This window comes from Felis catus, chromosome B1 (genome assembly GCF_018350175.1).
Source record: "Felis catus isolate Fca126 chromosome B1, F.catus_Fca126_mat1.0, whole genome shotgun sequence".
Classification (NCBI taxonomy): Eukaryota; Metazoa; Chordata; class Mammalia; order Carnivora; family Felidae; genus Felis; species Felis catus.
This window is the reverse complement of record NC_058371.1, coordinates 42,966,696-42,992,130: the sequence shown is the minus strand read 5'-3', so window position 1 is coordinate 42,992,130 and position 25,435 is coordinate 42,966,696. Positions and strand designations below refer to the sequence as shown.

Sequence of the window (25,435 nt, the reverse complement as noted above, 5' to 3'; positions counted from 1 at the left end):
TCTTTGTTCCTCCTCTATTATATCTTTTTGACATAAGTGCATATTTTCTAGTTTTTAATGTTTTAAAAATTATCTTTTTATTAGAAATAATTGTTTACTCATATGCTATTGTAAGAATACATAGAGATCATGGTTGTGATAGAGCCATTGCCTCCAAACAAAACTTTTATTCTGAAGTTTTTACTCTTGAGTATCTCAAACCATCCTGTTCTTTTATTCAATCCTGCAAAATCTGTGATTTTGCCCTATCCTAATTTTAACACACTTTTAAACAACTTCTCTCTTAATTTCTTTGATGTTGTTTCTGCCCTAGCTGCTATCCAAAAATTATACTCTTAGTCTTCTTTATTAATTGCACATGAGTGAGCTTCTAAATTTGGAATTGAAACATTTACCATAGCTTTGTTATCTCAAATGTTGGCATACAGTGCTTGAATTATTGATTGTTCACCTTAATTTATTTCTGTGTGTTTGTTGATTTGTGTTGTTTATGACTATTTATCACCAATAGTGTTGGTTTTCTTTTTTACTGAATAAAATATATATTAAAATAAAAAGAATATATAGAGATCCCATGTATCCTTTATTTTTTCCAATTTGTAGCATCTTAAAATATTATAGTACAATATTACATCTATGATATTGACATACGTAGTCAAGAAACAGAATAATATGAATATGAGGATCTGTTGTGTGGCCTTTTCAGAGCCACACCCACTTCTCTTTCATCTCTCTTCATCCCACACCCACTTCTTTCATCTCTGAAAACAACTACTCTGTTCTCTGTGTCCATATTTTTAATTTCCAAAATGGAATATAAATGGAATCATTCAATATATAACATTCTTGGATTATCTTTTCTCATAAGCCATCCTGGAGGTTCTTCTAGCCTTAACTATCTCTTTTTGTAAGAAATATTTATTTATTTTTGAGAGAAACAGCGCAAGCAGGGAAGTGGGCAGAGAGAGAGGGAGGCAGAATCCGAAGCAGGGTCCAGATTCTGAGCTGTCAGCACAGGGTCTGGCGTGAGGCTTGAACTCATGGACCACAAGATCATGACCTGAGCTGAAGTCAGTCGCTTAACTGACTGAGCCACCCAGGCGCCCCTAGCCTTAAGAACGTCTTAAACAAACTTTAAAGTCAATCTTCCTGCTCTTAGTGCCAATTTCTCTTGAAGAAAAACTTGTGTAGCCAATCTCAGTATTTTAGAGTCTTCAAGGTGAATTAGATTGCTGCACTGGTGTTTCACTTAAATTTCTTAAATCTGCTTAATCATTTATCACTTACTTGTTCTTCAGTTTTCAAATTTTGTGTTTTGTTTCTTTCATTTGTGCTTTTGAAAATTTAATTTTCTGTTAATTGCTTTTAATAATTTAACACTTTTAATTTTTTAAATGAGGTTTCAGGAAGGCATGGTTCTGAATGCATGTATTCAATCTATAATCTTTGTTCTTCACATTTAGATATTATATTTAAAATAATTTAATGTTTATCTTTGGGGAAGAGAGAGAGAGAGAGCAGGGAAGAGGCAGAATGAGACAGAGACACAGAATCTGAAGCAGGCTCCAGGCTCTGAGCTGTCAGCACAGAGCCCAATGCGGGGCTCAAACTCAGGAACCACAAGATCATGACCTGAGCAGAAGCTGGTTGCTTAACCCACTGAGCCACCCAGGCACCACTTAAATCTTATAGTTTAAAACTAAGATTTTCTCTCAATAATTATTATTTATTTGATAGTAAAACATATCTTATTTGTAGTGTCTTATTTCAAATTGAGATATAATTGCCATGTAACATTATATTAGTTGCAGGTGTATGGCATAATGACTCAGTATTTGCAAAATATGTATTGAAAAATGACCACCACACATAGTTACACTTTTTTGTGATGAGAATTTTTATGATCTACTCTTTTAGCAACTTTCAAATATGCAATACAGTTTAATTAACTATAGTCATGATGTTGTACATTAATCCTCAGGACTTACTTATGGTATAACTGGAAGTTTGTGCCAAGTGATCAACTTCGCCCATTCTCCCAGTCCTTATACCCCACCTCTGGAGACCATCAATCTTTTTTCTATATCTGTGAGTTTGGTTTTTGTTTTGCTTTGTTTTGTTTTTAGATTCCACTTATAAGTGAGATAATTCAGTATTTACCTTCCACTGTCTGATTTATTTCACTTAATCAAATGCCTTCAAAGTGCATCTATGTTTTCACAGACGGCAAGATTTTCTTCTTTTTTTATGCCTGAATAATATTCCATTGCACACATATACCATATATTCCTTCCCCATCTGTTTATGAACACTTAGATTGCTTTAATGTCTTGGCTATTATAAATAATGCCACAAGGAATCTGGGGGTGCATTTCTATTTTTTGAGTTAATGTTTTTATTTTACTTGGACAAAAGTCCAAAAGTGGCACAGTTAGATCATATGGCAGCTCCATCTTTAATTTTTTTGGGAAACTCCTTCCTGTTTTCCACAGTAGCTGTTTACATTCCAACCAACAGCCCACAAGGACTCCCTTTTCTACACATCCTTGTCAACACTTGCTATTTCTTGTCTTACTTAAAACAACTATTCTAATTGGTGTGAGTGATACCTCATTGTGGTTTTGATTTAGATTCTCCTGATGGTTATTGATGCTGAGTACCTTTTCACGTGCTTCTTGGTCATCTGTATATTTTCTTAGGGAAAGTGTCTATTCATATCTTCTGGCCCATCTTTTAATTGGATTATTTGCTTTTTTTATTGACTCATAGGAGTTGTTTTTATATTTTGTATATTAACCCATTATGTCTTTTCCCATTTGGTAGGTTGTCTTTTCATTTTGTTCATGCTTTTTTTTGCTGTGCATGGCCTCTTTAGAATGATGTAGTCCCCCTTGCTTAATTTTGCTTTTGTTGCCTTTACTTTAATTTTTTTTAATGTTTATTTTTTGAGAGACAGACAGAGACAAAGCGTGAGTGGGGGAGGAGCAGAGAGAGACAGAGGGAGCCGGGGGGTGGGGGGGGAGGAGCAGAGGGAGACACAGGAACTGAAGCAGGCTCCAGGCTCTGAGCTGTCAGCACAGAGCCTGACACAGGGCTCGAACTCATGAACTAAGAGAAAATGATCTGAGCCAAAACCGGACGCTTAACTGACTGAGCCACCCAGGTGCCCTTGTTTGCCTTTACTTTAGATGTCAAATTCAAAAAGTCATTACCACTTGATATGAAAAAACTTACTGGTATGTTGTCTTTTAGGAGTTTTATGGTTTCAGGTCTTACATTAAAGTCTTTAATTCATTATGAGCTATATTTTTTGTATGACATAAGATAGTGGTCCAGTTTCATGCTTGGATGTGCTATGTGGTTTTCTTAACATTATTTATTGAAGAGACTGTTTTCATACATTGTGTATTATTTATTCCTTTATGATAAATTAACTGACTATAAGGCATGGATTTATTTCTGAGCTATCTGTTCTATTCCATTGATTTATGTGTCTGTTTTATTTTATTTAAAAAAAATTTTATGTTTATATTTGAGAGAGAGAGAGAGAGAGAGAGAGAGAGAGAGAGAGAGAGTGCATGAGAGCAGGGAAGGGCAGAGAGAGAGATGGAGACAGAATCTGAAGCTGTCAGCACACAGCCTGACGTGGGGCTTGAACTCAGGAGCCGGGAGATCATGACTTGAGCTGAAGTCGGATGCTCAATCAACTAATCCACCCAGGCACCCCAGCTGTCTGTTTTAATGGCAATATCATACTGCTTTGATTACTATAGCTTTGTATTATATTTTGAAATCAGGGAGCATGATGCCACCAGCTTTATTCTTTTCAAATTTGTTTCGGCTATTTAGGGTCTTTTGTGGGTCCACACAAATTTCAACACTCTGTTCTATTTCTGTGAAAAATGCCACTGGAAATTTTATAGGCATTACATTGAAGCTGTATATTGCTTTGGGTAGTATGAACATCTTTACAAGGCTAATTCTTCTAATTCATGAACATGATATATATTTCTATTTTTGTGTGTCTTTCTTTTATCATTGTCTTACAGTTTTCAATGTACAGATCTTTTACCTCCTTGTTTAAACTTATTTCCAGGCATTTGATTCCTTCTGATACAAATACAGATGGAATTGTTTTCATAATTTTTCTTTCTGATTGTTTGTTATTAGTGTATAGAAAAACAACAGATTTTTCCATAGTGACTTTTTTATCCTGCAACTTCACTGAATTTTAAAAATTAGTTCTAACTTTTTTTGTGTGCATGCAGTCTTTAGGGTTATCTATGTATCACATCACGTGATCTACAAATAGTGATAATTCACTTCTTCCTTTCCAATTTGGATGACATTTTTTTTCTTACCTAGTTGCTCTGAGTAGGATTTTTGATACTATGGTTAAATAAAAATGATGAGAGTGGGCATCCTGGTCTTGTTCCTGATCTTAGACTAAATGTTTTCAGATTTTCCCAGGTGAGTACAATGTCAGTTATAGGCTTGTCATATATAGCTTTTATTACATTGATGTACATTCTCTCCATTCCCACTTTGGTGAGAGTTTTCATTATGAAAGGATGTTGAAATTTGTCAAAATGCCTTCTTCTGCATCTACTGATGATTCTTCATCATCTGAACATATGATTTGTGTCCTTCATTTTGTTTATGTAGTGTATCATATTGACTGATTTGCAGATGTTGAACTATTCTAGCATCCATGGAATAAATCCCTACTGATCATAGTGTATTTCATTTTAATATGCTGTTGAATTCAGTCTGCCTATATTTTTTGAGGATTTTTTTTGCATCTGTGTTCATTAGGAATATTAATAAAAGTTTGTAAGTTTAATAATGCTTAAAAACTAATAAATTCATAATTTAAACAGTTTCTTATATTTTTCAGTACAATCATATGGGTTCTGATACTATTGTTGTCACTCAAAAAATCTTCCAGTTGATTGGACTGACCAATGCTGTAAGTTTTTGCTTTTAATTCTTTTCTATTTGCTTCTGTTGCTTAAACAATTCCTATACATTTTATTTTATGCCATTCCCTGAAAACACATGATATATGAAATAGGCCAAATAATATAACATTTTAAGTTTCAGTTTTCTGAGTAGGAATAAGAATAAGAATATAAATTTATATATATACCTAATTAAGTTATGGTAATTATTTTTTAAATGTTTATTTACTTTTGAGAGAGAGAGAGAGAGAGAGAGAGAGCGCATGAGAGGTGGAGGGGCAGAGACAGGGAGACACAGAATCTTAAGCAAGCTCCAGGCTTCACGTTATCAGCAGAGCCCAGTGCAGGGCTCGAACTCATGAACCACAAGATCATGACCTGAGCCGAAGTCAGACTCTTAACCAACTGAGCCACCCAGGTGCCCCAGGTTATGGTAATTATTAAATTGGTAAAGCACTTCACACAGGGCTTGCTTAAGTACAAGCATTTCAAAATGTTAATTATTACTTGTTTTATACTCTATAAGATCCAATCCATGCTTAGCAGTTCTGTCATTTAATATTTGTCATCAGTGTAGTGTTCGTTGTTATAGATAAATCCCCAAATCTATTTAAACCATAATATTTGAGCATATTTTCTTTATGTCTTCTTTTTTAGATTTTTACGTCATTTAATATTACAATAATTCTCTCTTCATTGGAACTTTGGATAGATGAAAATAAAATCCCAGTAACTGGAGATGCTAATGAATTATTACACAGATTTTTAAAGTGGAAAAGATCTTATCTTGTTTTGCGTCCACATGATGTGGCATTTTTACTTGTGTAAGCATATCTTAGCTTTACTAAATCTTATACAAAGAAAACATACCTATATTAGACCTAATTTCTGTCAGTTAACAGGCCTTTAGGGGAAATGTGTCATTTTTTCCTAACATACAATATCATGTGCATATTATTTTTCAAAACACAGGTTTTATAGCAGAATTATTGATGTCAATCATTCTACTTATTTTTTGTAGTTAAAACTCACTCCTTCAATATTGTTATCATTGCTTTCTTAGAGTGTATAACATATCATTAAATTCCCTAACTATCCTTGAAATAGTAACAATATCTATCTGAAGAAACATAAATGATGAGTGTAATTATTAGGTCTTCTTTTTAGGCTTTATTTGCATAGGATAACAAAAAATCCCAAGATTATGGAGGCACTACTGTATATTTTAATCTCTAATATACCATATTTACATTGTTCTGCATTTACAAAAATATAAGACCCTCCTATTTAATAAGTACTTTGTTTTTCTCTTATCAATATTTAGGATATATATAATAAGTTACTATACTATATCAAAATAATATATACATATTTAAAAAATTAAAATAATTTAAATTGTTTTCTGTCCCACAAATATGCCATTTGCGCAACTCTGGCTGCCTAATTCTGATTAATGAGAAACTTCAGTCCATAAGGTGTCTCTGTCCATTTAACTTATCAATTGTATTGCTTACGCTTTCTAATTGTAAGGGATTTTATTTATTTTTATTATTTTGATACACTAGGAATTATTTATTTTTTAAGAAATACTACATAAAGAAGAATCTTATTTTCTAAAAATTCAATATGAAAATAACATTCTATTATCTGCTTTTAAAATGTATTTCATTTTTTAAAAAAGAAGCAGATACATTTAGTCACTTCCAAGCTTTGTTACCCTATGTTAGGTGGAAAAATTAGAAATTTATAATATAAATATGCAAGACAAAAAACTTATTAGGCAAACTTAATAGTAGTTGTGCTAAATTTTACAAAATTATATGATTATGATCTTTTTTTAAAACTTAAGTTACAGAGAAAAACCAAATTATGTTGGTGCAACCTTTCAAGGGAAGATGTGTGATAACCAGTATGGAGGTGGTGTTGCTCTGGTATGGTATGGTTTAATTTGTTTGGCTCAGATGTATAAATAGAATGCTATTTAGATTAATATATAATTAAATATTCTTTATTTTATTATTTCTATGTATATTAACATTTGCAAATGATATTAGGGATCTTTGTCCTTGCTGCTTATTACAAATGATTGAACTATAAGAAGTTCTTATTGAACTTAATAATATAAAATTTTTATAATTTTCTTCTTGTGAGTTTTTAGGAAGCTAAAGCAGTGTTATAAAAGGCTCATGAATTTTTCATGTACTCAATATCTAATCATTGATTGATTTTAATTTCAAGGTTAGATTTTGACTATTTCCAAGTATAACAAAATTATGAACAAGATTAAAATTAAACTTTTGAAACCATTTATCAATTGCCTTAAAATGCTTCATGGGGCATAGGTGAAGAATAACAGAATTGAATGTCCTAATTGGCATTATTTAAGTAGCAAATCTTGGTGTATTTAAAATTGGCATGTTTTTGCCTCTATGTCCTAATGCTATGGTTATTCTGACATACAGAACTGGCCTTCTGAGGATTAAGGAGTGCACCTATTGTGATGAGCACCGGGTGTTGTGTGTAAGTGTTGAACCACTAAATTGTACACCTGAAACTAATTTTAAACTATCTGTTAACTAACTAGAATCTAAATAAAACTTTAAAAAAACACTCTTTAAATTGATTTTCAAAACACAAGTGAAGACATAAAGAATTGAACCAATTAAATGGTGACACAAATTTCATCTTTACAATTCATAAATCACAGTTTGGAAAAGGCAGCTTATATTTATGACACATCATTACCTAGTCTCATGAGCTTGAATTAGACTGATTTACCTAGTCACTTTCAAAACTGAAAATCATAAGATCCTCTCATGGAGCAGGACCTTAAATGATTAGCAAAAAATAGAACATAACTCAGTCTCTTTTAAAGCAGGTTAGCTACCAAGTGGAGGGAAATGCCATCATTTACTAGAAAGTATGTGGATCATGGGAGAAGCAATCAAAGAAGATCCCTTTCTTATCCTCCACACTTTGTTGGGATAATCATTGCCTGACCCTTTTCTGGAAAAATCATTAGCAGCCAATATTTGTAGGAGTGATATGTCGAAGAAAAACAATTGAGGTTCTGTCCTCCAATGTTTATTTTTATTTTTATATTTTTCAAGTCTTATTTTAAATTCCAGTTAGTTAGCATATAGTGTAATATTAGTTTGAGGAGTAGAATTTAGTGATTCATTACTTACATATAATACCTGTTGTTCATCACAAACAGTGCTCTCCTTAATACCCATCACCCATGTCTCCCATTTAGCCCACCCCCTCCACTGTCCTCCCCTCCAGCAACCCTCCATTTGTTCTCTATAGTTAAGTATGTTTCTTGTTTGGCCTTTCCCCCATGTTCATTTGTTTCATTTCTTAAATTCTACATATGAATGAAATCATATGGTGTTTGTCTTTGTCTGACTGAATTATTTTGCTTGGCCTAATATACTCTAACTGTATCCAAATTGTTGCAAGTGGCAAGATTTCATTCTTTTTTTTTATGTTTGAGTAATATTCCATTGTATATATACCACATCTTCTTTATCCAGTCATCAGTCAATGGACAATTTGGGCAGGTTCCGTAATTGGCGATTATTGATAATGCTGCTATAAACATCAGGTTGCATTTGCCTCTTCAAATCAGTATTTTTGTACCCTTTGGGTAAACACCTGTGGTTTTATGTGGAATCATAGGGTAGTTGCATTTTTAACTTTTTGAAGAAACTCCATACTGTTTTCCAGAGTAGCTTCACCAGTTTGCATTCCCACCAATAGTGTGAGAGTGTTTCCTTTTTTTCCTGACAGATGTGAGGTGGTGTCTTATCACGGTTTTGATTTGTATTTCCCTGATGATCGGTATGTTGGTATCTTTTCAGGTGTCTGTTAGCCATCTGGACGTATTCTTTGGAAGAATGTCTATTCATGTGTTCTACCCATTTCTTAACTGGATTGTTTTGTGTTTTGTTGATTAGATAAGTTGTTTATAGGTTTTGGTACTAACCCTTTATCAGATAATCTTGTTTGAAAATATCTTCTCCCATTTCAAAGTTTGTGTTTTAGTTTTGTTGATTGTTTCCTTCACTGTGATGAAGTTTTTATCTTGATCAAGTCCCAATAGTTCATTTTTGCCTTTGTTTCCCTTGCTTCCAGAGACCTACATAGTAGGAAGTCTATGGCCGAGGTCAAAGAGGTTGCTGCCTATATTCTACTCTAGGATTTTGATGGTTTCCTGTCTCACATTTAGATCTTTCATTCATTTTGAATTTATTTTTGTGTATGTAAGAAAGTGGTTTAGTTTTGTTATTTTGCATGTTGTTCTTCGGTTTTCCCAGCACCATTTGTTGAAGAGACTGACTTTTTTCCATTGAATAATTTTTCTTGCTTCCTTGACGATGAGTTGATCGTATAGTTGTGGGTCCATTTCTGAGTTTTCTATGTTGTTCCATTGATCTGTACATCTGTTTTTGTTGTTGTTGTTGTTTGTTGTTTTTTTTTTTGTTTTGTGTTTTGTGCCAATACCATGCTGCCTTGATAATTACAGCTTTGTAATATATCTGGAAGTCCAGAATAGTGACGTCTCCAGGTTTGCTTTTCTTTTTCAAAATGGCTTTTGGTATTCAGGGTCTTTTGGGGTTCCATACAAATTTTAAGATTGTTTGTTCTAGCTCTGTGAGAAATGCTGGTGATATTTTGATGGGAATTGCATTAAATGTGTAGATTGCTTTGGGTAGTATAGACATTTTAACAATAGTTGTTCTCTCAATCCATAAGCATGGTATGTTTTTCCATTTCTTTGTGTCCTTTCAACTTCTTTCATAAGTGTTCTATAGTTTTCAGAGTATAAATCTTTTATCTTTTTCTGTATCTATTGAGAGGATCATATGGTTCCTATCCTTTCTTTTATTAATGTGATGTATCATGTTGATTGATTTGTGAATATGAACAACACTTGCAGCCCAGGAATAAATACCACTTGAATGATTCTTTTAATGTACTGTTCTATTCAATTTGCTAGTATTTTGTTGAGATGTTTTGCATCCATTCGTCAGGGGTACAGGCCTGTAATTCTCTTTTAGTGAGGTCTTTGGTTTTGGGATCAACATACTACTGGCCTTGTAGAATGAGTTTGTAAATTTTCCTTCTGTTTGTATTTTTTGGAACAGTTTGCGAAGAATGGGTACTTTGAGTTTAATATTAACTCATCTTTAAATGTTTGGTAGAATTGCCCTGGGAAGCCATTTGGCCCTGGACATTTGTTTTTTGGGAAATTTTTTATTACTCATTCAAATTCTTTGCTGGTTGTGGATCTGTTTGAATTTTCTACTTCTTCCTGTTTCCATTTTGGTAGTTTATATGTTTTTAGGAATTTATCAATTTCTTCCAGATTGCCCAATTCTTTGACATATAATTTTTCATAATGTTCTCTTATAATTGCTTGTATTTCTGTAGTGTTGTTTAAGATCTCTCTCATTCATGATTTTATTTATTTGAGTCCTTTATCTTTCTTTTTTTATAAGTCTGTCTAGGAGGTTATCAATTTTATCAATTCTTTCATGGAACCAACTCCTGGTTTCATTGATTTGTTCTCCTGATTTTTATTGTTGTTGTTGTTTATTTATTTATATATAATTTATTTTTATTCTAATCTTTATTATTTCTCTTCTGCTAGTATTAGGGTTTATTTGTTGTTCTTTACCTAGCCCTTTTAGGTGTAAGGTTAGGTTGTGTATATGAGATGCTTCTTGTTTCTTGAGGTAGACCTTTATTGCTCTATACTTCCCTCTTAGGACTGCTTTTACTGCATTCCAAAAGTTTTGGACCACAATTTTTTAATTTTTGTTTCCATATATTTTTAGATTTCTTCTTTGATTTCCTGTTTGTCCCATTCATTATTTAGTAGGATGTTCTTTAACCTCCATGTATTTGTGGTCTTTCCAAATTTTTTATTGTGGTTGATTTCAAGTTTTATGAAATTGTGGTCTGAAAATATACATGCTACAATGTCAATCTTCTTGTACTTGTTGAGGTCTGATTTGTGACCTAGTATGTGATCTATTCTGGAGAATGTTCCATGTGCATTTGAAAAGAATGTGCATTCTGCTAGTTTAGGATAAAATGTTCTGATTATATTTGTTAAGTACATCTGGTCCATTGTGTAATTCAAAGCCATTGTTTCCGTGTTGATTTTCCACTTGATCTGTCCATTGATATAAGTGGGGTGTTAGAGTACTCTATTACTATTGTATTATTATCAATGAGTTCCTTTATGTATGTTATTAGTTGTTTTAACTATATTAGAGTTTCCAAGTTGGGGTCATATATATTGACAATTTATTGATCTTGTTGGATAGACCCCTTTGTTATTATAGAATGCCCTTATTCATCTTTCAATACAGGTTCAGTTTAAAATCTATTTTGGATATCTTTGGATATCCAAAGATAAGATAAAGATATTTTGGATGTCTTTTGATTCCATTAGCATGATAAACCATTCTCCATTCCCTCAATTTCAATCTGCAAATATCTTTAGGTTTAAAATGAGTCTCTTGTAGGCAGCATATAGATGTGTCTTGTTTTTTTATCCACTCTGAAACTTTATGTCTTTTGATTAGACAATTTAATCAATTTATATTCAGAGTGATTATTGATATATATCAATTTAATGCCATTGTATTACTAGTAAAGTAATTGTTTCTGGAGATTTTCTCTGTTTCTTTCTGGTGTTTGTTGCTCTTGGTCTTTCTTTCCCATTCAAAGAGTCTCATTTAATATTTTTTGCAGGGTAAGTTTAGTGGTCATACACCTGTTTAGTCTTTGTGTGGGAAACTCTTTATCTCTCTTTTTGTTTTGAATGATAGCCTTGCTGGATAGAATACTCTTGGGTGCAGATTTTTCCCATTCAGCACATTAAATATATCATGCCATTCCTTTCTTGTCTGCCACATTTTTGTGGAGTGATCTGCTGCTAACCTTATTTGTGTTCCCTTGTAAGTTAAGGACTTCTGTCTTGCTGCTGTTAGGATTTTTTTCTTTATCTCTATATTGTGCAAATTTAACTACAATATGTCTTGGTGTTGGCTTGCTTTTGTTGATTTTGATGGGAGTTCTCTGTGCCTCCTGGATTTGGATGTCTGTTTCCTTTCCCGGATTAGGGAAGTTTTCAGCTATACTTTGCTCAAATAAACCTTCTGCCTCACTTCCCTCTCTTCTTCTGGGCTCCTATGATGCGAATGTTATTATGCTTTATGGAGTCACTGAGGAACCTATGGCAATATTTGTGATTCAATATTTTTCTTTCCTTCTTCTTTTCAGCTTCATTCCCCGCCCCTCCAAATTTTATCTTCTATATCATTTATTCATTCCTTTGCTTCTTCCATCCTTGTAGTAATTACAAGTCATTTTCACATTTCAGTTATAGCATTTTTTATTTAGGTCTGACTAGTTTTTTAGGTCTTTTACCTATGCAGTAAGGGACTCTCTGGTGTCTTTTCTCAAACCCAGCTAGTATCCTTATGATTGTTGTTTCAAATTCTTTATCAGACATATTACTTATTTTTTTCAATTATATCCCTGGCCATGACCTTTTCTCGTTCTTTCTTTTGGGATGAATTGCTCCATCTTGGATTTTATCTAGGTCTCTGTCTTCTGCGTGTTAGGAAATCCTGTTATATTTTCTGCTCCTGAGAGTAATGGCTTTATAAAGAAGAAGTCATCTACTGTCCATGACCTGCCACTTCAGGGTGTGTCTCTGGTATGCTGTGTCAACTCTGCTGCTGTGTTTTGGCTGTTCTTTCCCTCAAGTCAGTCCTCTGCAGAGTTTTTCCTTGTCTGCAGTGTAGAGTGTTTGGACCTTGTGTAGAGTGTGATGAGTTGTAACTAGTTGTGCTCTTTTCTGCTTGTTAAAAGAGACCTAATGCTATTTCCACTAGAACTGAAGCTATGCCAAGTTCTAAGGTCAGTATATATGGTATGTGTTAGGAGTTTGTGCTAATCTCCTAAGGGAGGGGTCAGCTACTCTGGTTCTCAGGCACACCTGATCTAGAAAAGCAGCACCTACAGAATGCAGGGGGTGAGGCTTGGTATAAGCAGTTTAAGCAGTCACTTTTGGCACTGTGTTGCTTATTGAAATTAGTTTATGCTGAGGGACAGTGGAAAGAAGTGGCACCAGTCACTTCCCTCAATCTGGAGAAGTGAATTCATGCCTGCTACTGTCTGGGAAACCCTCCCAGAAGAGCAAACAAGCTCTGCTTGTGTGTACCAGGCATTCATCAGATCTCTGCCTTCACCCTGACTGCATTCAGGGCATTTGTCCACCCAGGAGTACAGTGCATATGTGTTCTATTTCAGGCAAGCAGGCTGAGTTTTAAAACTCCCAACTTTAGGGACCTGGCATGGCAGGGCTCACACTATTCCTCTGGTGGAGGATCTCACTTTGCTGGTACTGATGCAAGTTTGTTCCAAACTGGAAGTCACACCAAAGCACAAGTGGGTGGATTTGGGAGTAAAGCACAGCAGAGAATCAGTGTCCAGATTATCTGCCCTCAGTAGGTGTCTCTGTACCTATGTTGAGTAGCAGGGAAGGGTAATGGTGCCCACCAGCTCTTTCATCCCTGGAGAGGCAATTCCACCTCTCTCAGATTCACTCCAAGAAAGAGGAACTGTCTCTCCCAGTGCATCCCAGGGGATCCTTAGATTGTTTCATCTACTACTGAGCTATCTGTTCCTCTCCATAGTAGCAATGCAGCTCCCACTGGGCTCCACACAAGCCAGATCCTGGACCTCTAAAATTCCAATCTTTGAGCCCTACTGGTTGCAAAAACTCATGAAAATCAGCCCTTCTTGTTTTCCCAGTTAATATCCTTGGGAAAATATTTTCCTTGTGTGTTCCCCTGTGTGCTCTTTTCTGTGTCTTGCCTCCTTCTGTGACCAGGGCCCCCTCTATTCCATAGCAGCCATGATCCTTTCCTTCTCCAAATCACATCTCTACACTTCACACCTTCCATGATGTGGCCTCTTCTCTCCCTCTAGTTGTGCAATTTGTTCTGTCAATCCTCATATTGATTTCTTGGGTATTCAGAATGATTTGATATTTATCTAGCTGTGTTCGAGGGATGGGGCAAGCCTAGGGTCCTCCTATTTCTCTGCAATCTTAGCTCCTTTCTCTCTTCTTATGTTTAAACACCCATAACCCTCCATACCTCATCTTCCTAGGCTGTGGAATAAAATCTAAAATCTATATCCCTCCAATGCTGCTCTTTCTTAAAAGTTTATAGATGAAACCACAACCCAGGTGATTTTTGGATGAATAGAAGCATGTAATAATAGTTAAAAGAAGACGTTTTATGTCTTGCAACTCTTTTTCCTGGGACTCATCCACTTGTCATTCACAAATTTGCTCATTCACAAGGACTGACACAAGCTAGTTCTTGGTCTCAAGGTTGCTATACATTATATATTACCAGACACATTATCTGTTGACCTCAATTATGGACTGTGTAGATCCTGAGTACTAAACTTCCTCAGAAGAAAACACAGCACACAATACATACCACTTGAAGCAGAACTATTAGTAGTTATAGAAACTTCAAAAAAAGGTCTTTCCCAGAAGACATCAGAAATATTATAAGAAAGGTAAAATAAAAGTTAAGAGATGCGGATTATTGAAGTAGAAGTGCCAATATCTAGATATTAAGAGCAATGTAGATAATAATTAAAAAGTCATAAGAAAACTTTTGAAGGAAAGATGAAAATAAATTTCACCACTTTATAGCCACTATCAGATCAACAAAATCCTTATGCCAAGATACTCCTTCTGGAGTCTCCCCATGATCCTTTATGCTGGATCATCTGGCAGGAGGGGAGAAAACTGGGTTGTCAGATGAAAGGAAATAAAAAGTCAAAATAGAATAGATAAAAAATGCACACTGATAATGATATAAAAATATTAAATACAAAGAAAAATGGCTTTGTTTCCAAAAAAAGAAACTCATATAATAAAAAAGAAGTCCCATAGTGGGAAAAATCACATTGAATAAAAAAAGTGTATTCTTAAAATACATAAAAGTACTTTAAATAGACATAATTAGTATCTAAAAAAATTCATTCAAATATAAAATTTTTTGTCATATGTGAGTAAGAAAAATTTTGTTCTTTTTTCCTAATACATATGTATTTAATTTAATTTATTTTCCTATTGAATTCATGAGGATCTTAATAATATTTAGTTGAAATAGTAGAACAATGTTAGTTGAACTTACAGTAGACATTCTTGTATCATTCTTGATTTTAGGAAAAAAACTTTCAATATTTCACTATTAGGTATTATGTTTTCTCTAGATTTTTATAGACACTTTACAATGTAATAAGGAGGCTCAGTTTTATTTCTAATTTTCATAGCTTTTCAAAATGTATTTTATTTTATATCTCATCTTTAATTTTTAAAAGAGAAATTAATCCCATTTAAATTTATTTGAGGTTTTTTTTTCTGTCCCAGTTTAGTAGCACAAATTTTTTACTAGTTATTGACACACTCATGTAGATATTTTTGTCACTTTTTTGAAATGTTGTCTTTCTTATACAAAATTAAATTTTCCTGTGTAATATTATAGAGATGTCAATGAAATCCTAATCAAAATCTCAGCAGGCTTTTTTTTCGTAAAAATTGACAACCTGATACAAAAGTTTTGTATATAAATGTATTTTAAAAAGATAAAAAATAAGTTTTGAAATTGAGGAAAAGCAAAAGATAAAAATTTCTGAAAACTACAGTAATTAAGATATTGAAGTGTAAATAAATGGATCAATGTAACAAAATAGGAAATCTAAAAATAGACCCAGGCATATATATAATCTAATGATTTTTGACAAGTTGTCAAGGCAATTTCAGTCATACAATAAAAAAAAGAGTAATAAAATTAAAATCACATCTTCATAAGAAAATTTAAATCAAAAGCATTGTTGGGGCACCTGGGTGCCTCAGTCAGTTAAGTGTCTGACTCTTGATTTTGTCTCAGGTCGTGGTCTCCTGGTTGATGGGATCCAGTCCTGTGTCAGGCTCTGTGCTGACATCATGGAGCTTCTTGGAATTCTCTCTTTCCCTCTCTCATTCTGTCCCTGTCCCTTCCTCCACTTCAAAATAAATAAACAAACATCTAAAAATCAATTAATCAATCAATCAAAACCATTGTTTAAGAGAACATGATGGGAAATTGATAATATCTAAAGACATTACTAAGGTAATTAATGCTAAAGGAAAGGGGGAGTAACGTCAGAGTAGTTAAGGGAAATTAGTCCCTAATGAACCTTGCAGAAAATAAAGCTGAAAATCAGTGAACTAATTATCCAATCTAAAATATGTGAAAAGATAGAAACAAAATAACATTAAAACATATGGAAGCCAAGAAATAGTGAACACAAAAGCAGAAATCTATGCAAGACAGACTATATATAGGTAGGATAGAAATATTTCAAAAAACATAAGGCCTTAAAAAACTAAAAACAATTATATTTCTGGCAAAACTATTTTTTATAAAATAGAGTAGAAATTCATTAATAAAATTATAAAAATAAAGAGGAAATACTACAGATGTAGATAACATTAAGAAGATAATAGAGTTATGACAAACAAAATTTAAAATGTAGACAAATACTACATTGTTAATAGAAGTCCATAATTTACTAAAAGTTGCACAAGAAGAATTAGAAATTCAGAAAAACACCAAATTATTAAAGGAATTTATTATTTAAAAAATCACATAAGGAAAATAAACAATGCTTTTAGGCATTCTATGCAATTTTAAGGGAACTGATTATTTCAGTCTTATATGTTTATAGAAAATAGACAAAAGAGAAAATACTCTACAGACTTGGAAATCAGAATTACCATAATACCAAAAGAAGATGGAACACAAAAGGAAATTAGAGAATAATTTATCCACAAACATAGAAGAGAAGCAAAACCATAAATCAAAAATCCTAACCAACTGAACCAAGCAATTTATAAAGATAATAGACCACGCCCAAGGTTATTTTGTCCAAAGAATGAAGGATCATTTAGTCTTAGAAAATCTGTTTACATCATTTAACTGAAGGTACTGTCATAATATTATTTCAGTTAATGGCATTTACTAGTAAGAACACAGATGAGGGTAATATAGTAAAAATTGATGGGTTGTGGAGTGGGCTATTTTAGCTAAGGTGATCAATCAGAGAAAAACTTTGAGGAGAAAATATTTGAGAGGAAGCATGGATGATGAGGCAAAGGCAGTTATGGCAAGGTCTAACAGAGCCCACCAGAAAGATCATTAAATTCAAAGGCTTTCAAATGGAAATGAATGTCATGAATAAGATGGCCATAAAAATAGTAATTTTATTGAAGTCAGAAAGCTTCTAGTTATATAGGGTCTTACAGATCTTGGTAAATGATTTTGGATTTCATTCTCTTTACAATGAAAAAGCACTGGAAGTTTTTAAGCCAACCAGAAGTATTTTTCTTATGGGAGACTAATTGTTGAGCAATAAGGATCCAAAGCAAGGAGACCAGATAGAGACAGTTGCAGGTGAATGATATAAACTAGTGTTTTATACTTGGATGTGTGAGTAGATTTTGTCCATTATATATTATGAAAATAAAACATAAAGGACATACCAACTTATTGAATACATAGTATGTATGATAGAAGTATAAATGATTATTCCTCAGATTTGTCTTAAAAAACTAGGCAGAGGAGCAGGGACTAAGAAGCATAGGTGAGGTAGAAGTGTAGAAGAGTATTATTTTGAACCTGAACATGTACAGTTAGAGTGATGGTTAATTTTATATGTAAGGTTGGAAAGTTTTGATGACATTAATATTTAAATTGGTAAAATTTGAGTAAAACACATTGTCCTCCATAATGGGAGGGGGCCTCATCCAATCAATTGAAGGCCTGAATAGAACAAAAAGATCATCCTTCTCAAGCAAGAAGGAATTCTTTAGCAGACTGCCTTCAGATTTCATCTGCACCATGGTGTTCAGCCTGCTGGCCCTCAAGCTGGAACTGCATCATTGGCTCTCCTGGGTCCTCAGGCTGCTGACCCACTCTGCAGGTTTTGGACTCACCAGCTTCCATAATTGCATGAGCCAATTTCTTATAATACATCTCTTTCTCTCTCTCTCTCTCTCTCTCTCTCTCTCTCTCTCTCTGTTATTGGTACTATTTCTCTGGAGCACCCAAATTAATTCAATGGCTCCTACATAATCATAAAATATATGTATACTTAAACATTAAAAGATACATGCATCATAGAGATGATGATGATGATAGATGATAGATAGATAGATGATAGATAGATATAATATAGCTTTGTGGGACTGATTTGCTAAATTCACACCCTTCTGTTATCTCCCTGGTACATCTCACTTACTTGTGGCTGCTGTTTTTAGTTCAAGCAGTGGAGGCCAAAGCAGTGGAGAACATAGTATGAGAAAATAAAACTACCTTATTTGGTTTCAAACTCTTGAACCCACAGCTTCACCAGAGGAAGGGAAAAGTGCTCCTCTTTCAGAATTTTGTCTTATAATTTCCCCCCTTTGGCCACTTTGGTGCTGCTACACTCACTGAAGAATCATCTGATGGATGGGGAATGAAAGAACAGAAGGAATAGGAAAAAGAAACAGGACATTTTCACTTTTCCCTGAGATTTAAGAGTTTCCTTTCCCACTCTTCAATTCAGAACTACAGAATTTCTCCTGGTTCTCTGTCTGCACTACAGTGCTCACTTCCAAATTCAGACTATTTTGCTTTTAGGCCAGGAGAGACCAACTAACTGGTACTTTGGGTGTTTGTTCTTCCCTTTTGAATGCTGATACTTTCAAGCTTGTCAAATACTTTCTCTCTATTCTGTCTAGGTTGAATAGTTGAGTTCAGGTGGGAGAGATAGACTGGCATTTGTTTACTCCATCTTTCTGGTAATGGAATCTGTACATTGAAATTTAAACAATGAAAATTTATACAATGTAAATACTAAACAAAAACAATTTATCTTGGGTATATTAATAGCAAATAAAGTAGACGTCTTAATCAGGTTGGGCTGCCATAGCTAAATAACCTAGATTAAACAACATTTATTTTCTTATAATTCTAGAGGCTGGAAGTCTGAGATGAGAGTGCCAGCATAGTCAGATTCTGGTGAGAGCTCTCTTTCTTGCTTTCAGGCATCCATCTTCTCTTGTGTCCTCACTTGGTGGGGAGGAGTAGGGAAAGAAATAGAAAGAGAGAGATCTTCTTTTTTAAGGCCACAGTTTTATCAGATGCCCATATTTAACCTTAATTATTTCCTGAATACCCTGTCTTCAAATACAATCATATTGGTCACACTGGAGGCTAGGACTTCAACATAGGATTTTGCAGCAGACACAATTCAATCCATAGCAGTAGACTTTAAAACAGGATGTGTTATGAGCAATAAAGAGGAATATTAAATGATGATCACAGGAATTGAGAGAAAGAGCAATTATAATGTTGTATGCACCTAATTACGTTGCTTCAATATATATAAAGCAAATGTGACAGAATAAAATAAAAAAAGACACCCATAATAGTACTTGAGAATGAAGAAAAATCTAACTCAGCAGTGCCCTATTTTCCATTTTGTTGAAATGTATTTAAAGGTTGTATACCAAAGAGCAGCAGAATATTACTTTATTTATAACTCCATCAAAGTATATTTAATACAAAAATTTATACATGTTTAATGTATACACTTTGATGAGTTTAACATATGCATAAATATATACCATCACCACAAACAAGAGAATAAACATACCCATCACCTACAAAAGATTTCTTCTGTTTCCTTACTTTTTATTATTTACCAAAATAAATAATACAGTGATAAATAAAGTAGTATCAATATAAGATGATTGAAATCTTTTTTTTTATCTTTTTTTTATATGAAATTTATTGACAAATTGGTTTCCATACAACACCCAGTGCTCATCCCAAAAGGTGCCCTCCTCAATACCCATCACCCACCCTCTCCCCCCTCCCACCCCCCATCAACCCTCAGTTTGTTCTCAGTTTTTAAGAGTCTCTTATGCTTTGGCTCTCTCCCACTCTAACCTGTTTTTTTTTTTTTTTCCTTCCCCTCCCCCATGGGTTCCTGTTAAGTTTCTCAGGATCCACATAAGAGTGAAACCATATGGTATCTGTCTTTCTCTGTATGGCTTATTTCACTTAGCATCACACTCTCCAGTTCCATCCACGTTGCTACAAAAGGCCATATTTCATTTTTTCTCATTGCCACGTAATATTCCATTGTGTATATAAACCACAATTTCTTTATCCATTCATCAGTTGATGGACATTTAGGCTCTTTCCATAATTTGGCTATTGTTGAGAGTGCTGCTATGAACATTGGGGTACAAGTGGCCCTATGCATCAGTACTCCTGTATCCCTTGGATAAATTCCTAGCAGTGCTATTGCTGGGTCATAGGGTAGGTCTATTTTTAATTTTCTGAGGAACCTCCACACTGCTTTCCAGAGCGGCTGCACCAATTTGCATTCCCACCAACAGTGCAAGAGGGTTCCCGTTTCTCCACATCCTCGCTAGCATCTATAGTCTCCTGATTTGTTCATTTTGGCCACTCTGACTGGCGTGAGATGATTGAAATCTTACAGAGAATATTTTCTTTCTTTTTCTGAGATAATTGTCTTTATTTATTTTTTAAATATAATTTGTTGTCAAATGACTAACATACAGTGTGTGGAGTGTGCTTAGTTTTCGGGTAGATTCCCGTGATTCATTGCTTACGTACAACACTCAGTTCTCATCCCAACAAGTGCCCTCCTCAATGACAATCACCCATTTCCCCCTCTCCCCCACAACCCCCATCAACCCTCAGTTTGTTCTCTGCATTTAAGAGTCTCTTATGGTTTGCCTCCCTCCCTCTCTGTTTGTAACTATTTTCTTCCCCTTCTCTTATCCCATGGATTTCTTAAGTTCCACATATGAAGGAAAAAATATATCTCTTTCTCTTTCTGACTTATTTCACTTAGCATCATACCCTCCAGTTCCATCCACATTGCTGCAAATGGCAGGATTTCATTCTTTCTCATTGCCAAGTAGTATTCCATTGTATACATAAACCACATCTTCTTTATTATTCATAAGGTGATGGACATTTATGCTCTTCCCATAATTTGGCTATTGTTGAAAGTGTCACTATATACATTGGGGAACATGTGTCCCTATGAGTCAGCACTCCTGTATCCTTTGGATAAATTCCTAGTAGTGCTATTTCTGGGTTGTAAAGTAGTTCTATTTTTAATTTTTTGAGGAACCTCCATACTGTTTTCCAGAGCGGCTGCATCTGTTTTCATTCCTACCAACAGTGAAAGAGGGTTCCTCTTTCTCCACATCTGTACCAGCACCTGTAGTTTCCTGAGTTGTTCATTTTAACCACTCTGCCTGGTGTGAGGTGGTATCTCAGTGTGGTTTTGATTTATATTTCTCTGATGATGAGTGACATTGAGCATCTTTTCATGTGTCTGTTGGCCATCTGGATGTCTTCTTTGGAAAAGTGTCTATTTATGTCTTCTGCCCATTTCTTCACTGAATTATTTGTGTTTTGGGTGTTGAGTTTGGTAAGTTCTTTATAGATTTTGGATATTAACCCTTTATCTGATATGTCATTTACAAAAATCTCTTCCCATTCTGTCAGTTGTCTTTTAGTTTTGTTGATTGTTTCCTTTGCAGTGCAGAAGATTGTTATCATAATGAGATCCCAATAGTTCATTTTACTTTTAATTCCCTTGCCTTTGGAGTCTTGTTGAGCAAGAAATTGCTGCGGCTGAGGTCAAACAGATTGTTGCCTGTTTTCTCCTCTAGGGTTTTGATAGTTTCCTGTCTCACACTTAGGTCTCTCAACCATTTTGAGTTTATTTTTGTGTATGGTGTAAGAAAGTGATCTAGTTTCATTATTCTGCACGTTGCTCTCTATAGAGCATATTTTATGACCATTGTGGATTTAAATTAGAACTAAATAATAGAAAAGTCACTTAAAAATCTCTAAACATTTGTAAATAAAACATAAGAAATCAGAACTCATTTTGAACTAAATGATACTAAAAATACAGCATACCTAAATTCTTGGGATGCCAGAAAAAAACAGAACTGAGAACTCTGTAGCTTTAATCATACAAATTAAAATAAATTTAAATATAGATAATCTAAGTCCAATTTCAAAAAACATGTAGTTGCAAGTTAAAGTAAAAGACCCTAGAACCAAGGAAGTAAAAAAAAAAATAATATTTCTACCAGTGAAAATTACAAAATATGTATATCATGGGGAAAATCACCAAAGCACAAAGTCATCTGTTTGAGATGATAAATAAAATTTATAAGTCCCAAACAAAACTGTATCCTACCTCAATAAAGAGCAAGTAAGTTATCAAAACATTTGTTGAGAAAAAGGGACACCATAACCACAGATCCTACATATATTAAAAACAAAACAAAGCATATCCTCAACTAATGTATGGCAATAAATTTAGATGAAATTGATAAATGTCATGAATAATAAAATCTATCACATGAATAGGAAAGAAAACCTGGATAGCCATTGACCTATTGGAATAATTGAATCTTTTTAAAATATTTATTTATTTTTGAGAGAGAGAGAGAGAGCTTGTGTATGCACTCCTGCAAGCAGGAGAAGGGTAGAGAAAGAGGCAGAGGATCCAAAGCAATGTGGTGCTCCAACTCCCCAACTGTGAGATCACGACCTGCACGGAAGTAGGACGCTTAACCCCTGAGCCATCCAGGGCCCCTTGGAGTAATTGAATCTTAAATAATACTAAAAAGTCAGCCAACACCAGAAACTCCAGGATCAGATTGTCTCTTGAGGATGTGATGTCTCCAAAGGTTTTAGTACCAATGTACAACAAATTCTTGTAGAGAATATAAAAGGAAGGGCTGTTTCTTAGCTTGTTGTAGGAATTGACATTTATGCCAACGCTATGTTAACAAAGAATTCTGCAATGTATCAGAAGAATAACACAACATGAGTCAAGTAGGAATTATTCCAGGAATGCAAGTTAATTTTACATTTGAAAATCAATCATAATCTGCCATTCTAAAAGAAATAATAGATGCAGAGAAAACATTTGGTAAAGTTCGAACTCATTTGTGACAAAAAAAGAGATAAAACTTTCAGCACACTAGATAGAAAAAAGAATACCTTCAAGAAAGTTTTGTCCACTCTAAGGTCTTGAAGCTAATAATTTATATTTTCTAATTAAAACATGTTAATTTTCAACTATAGATCCATATAAACAACATTATAATAATTTGGTGTGAGTTAGGTGTCAGGATTATTTATTCACAGTAAATAAGCAATCACTTCATGGCACTTATTAAACAGGTTATTTTTCTTACGGAATTAGAGTGGTACCTTTGTTATAAAAATCAGATCAGATCATCATATTCCTACTCTCTTTCTGGATTTTTAAAAATGATCATTTGTCTATTTTTCCACCAATACCATATTGTCTTAATAACTATAGTTTTATAACATATAATCAGCAATGGTTGTATGAACCTTACAACTCCTTCTTCAGACTAATTTAGGTATCTTAAGTTCTCTGCATTTCTGTTTTAAAATCAGCTTGTCAATTTCAACAAAAAATTCTTGGATTTCTATTAGTTTTTGATTTAAATCTCTAGGTCAATTTGAGGGAAATTGACATTTTAACAATACTGAGTCATCTTATCCGTGAAATGGATAGACATGTGTGGTAATGTAAGCAATAAAAGAACTACTGTTGTACTCCATATTGATGGATCTCAAAAACTAGGTTGAGCAAAATAAGCCCGAAACAAAAGAACGTTTATTTCATGATGCCATTTTTGTGAAGCTAAAGTGTAGCTAAAGGTAAGCCAAAGTATTAAAAGTCAGAATAGAAGTTACATTTGGTAGGGAGGTAATGCCTGGAAGCTTGCTGGGGAAAACTTCCTGAATAATAAAAACATTCTGTACCTTGTACAGGATAATAATTATGTAGGTATGTGACACATGCATGCTTCATAAATATGCATACATATGCATATGCACATATAATATGTATTAAAACTATATATGAATGTGTATATATATATATATACAAATAAATATTCTAATTTTTTTATCACATTTATTTATTTTTGAGAGACAGAAAGAGACAGAGCACAAATGGGGGAGGGACAAAGAGACAAGACACAGAATGTGAAGCAGGCTCCAGGCCTCGAGCTGTCAGCACAGAGCCCAATGTGTGGTTTGAACTCACCAACTGTGAAATCATCACCTGAGCTGAAGTCAGACACGCTCAACCGACAGAGCCACCCAGGCACCCCAATAAATATTCTGTATATACATATGTGTATATGTACATATAACTTCATCAAGGCACCTAAGATTTGTACACTCAGTATGAAACCATTACACAAAATAAAATGTTATTAATTTTGAAAAGGCAATAACCAAAAGAGATTAAAAATATTTTAGTTTCAAGTATTAAAAATAAAAATGATCATATTGTTTTCTCTTTTATGTTTCAAACCCATATGTGCCAGAAAATTTAACCCTAAAAAGTACAAAGTACAGAATATCATGCCAAAAATTAATGTATGAGAATTAATATGAAGCATCAAAATATTCTCCAAGTGAAATAGATATGAATTTTAAGGGATTCATTATTTAGGATGAAATAAAATTTTACTAACCTTATATAATAAACCTGAAATCATATGTACTTAACTAAATACTTATAAAATATACAAAGCAAACACTGAAAGAGCTATTAGCTCAAATACATTGTATTTGAATAAGTAATTTTTCAGAGCAAAATTTAGAAGATATGAACAATATTAGTGAGCTTTATCTAAAAGACATATATAGAATCTTGGTTCCTAAAGTTAGAAACTAGAAGATTTTACAAAAGCATAAGTAGTAGGCACATTTATAGAAAGTAATCCCATATTTAGCAATAAAGAAAGTCTCAATATCTACTTGCCTGCAAATTTTTTCAGTCTAGTTATTGGCACATGAGAAGCCTTAATAAATGTCAGCTACTATTAATATTAGTTTACAAGTGCCCTAAGCAGGTATTATTTGCAAAAAGAAACTTGTCTGCATAGGTGTAATTTTTTTCCTAAAATATTTTTTAAGACTCCAATGTTCAATGTAATTTTCCTTCTATTACTTTATTTTAAAAACAGAAGTAATCATAACAATATTCTGTAGGAAATTCTCACGCTCCCTTCCATACATTTTTCAAATTTTTCAGACTGGTCTGTTATGGACTAAATTGTGACCCCCTAAAGTTCCTATGTTGGAGCCCTAACCCCATGTGACTATATCGGGAGAGCTAACATTTATGGAGATAATTTAAGATTAAAGGAGATCATAAGTGTGAATCCCTAATTAGATACTGTTCTTATAAAAAGAGGAAGTGACACCAGAGATACT

At 33.7% G+C, this 25,435-nt stretch overlaps 1 protein-coding gene across 2 annotated transcripts in view; it reads left to right on the top strand.

The window, feature by feature from the left end:
- The window catches only part of ADAM2 (ADAM metallopeptidase domain 2), a 136,181-nt gene that overhangs the window by 41,780 nt on the left and 68,966 nt on the right, over nucleotides 1–25,435 (top strand). For both annotated transcript variants that reach the window (XM_045055532.1, XM_011281508.4), the window contains 3 exons: nucleotides 4,898–4,969; nucleotides 5,619–5,785; nucleotides 6,811–6,892. In XM_045055532.1, the coding sequence (XP_044911467.1) occupies nucleotides 4,898–4,969; nucleotides 5,619–5,785; nucleotides 6,811–6,892 (321 nt within the window). The remainder of the gene's footprint in view (nucleotides 1–4,897; nucleotides 4,970–5,618; nucleotides 5,786–6,810; nucleotides 6,893–25,435) is intronic.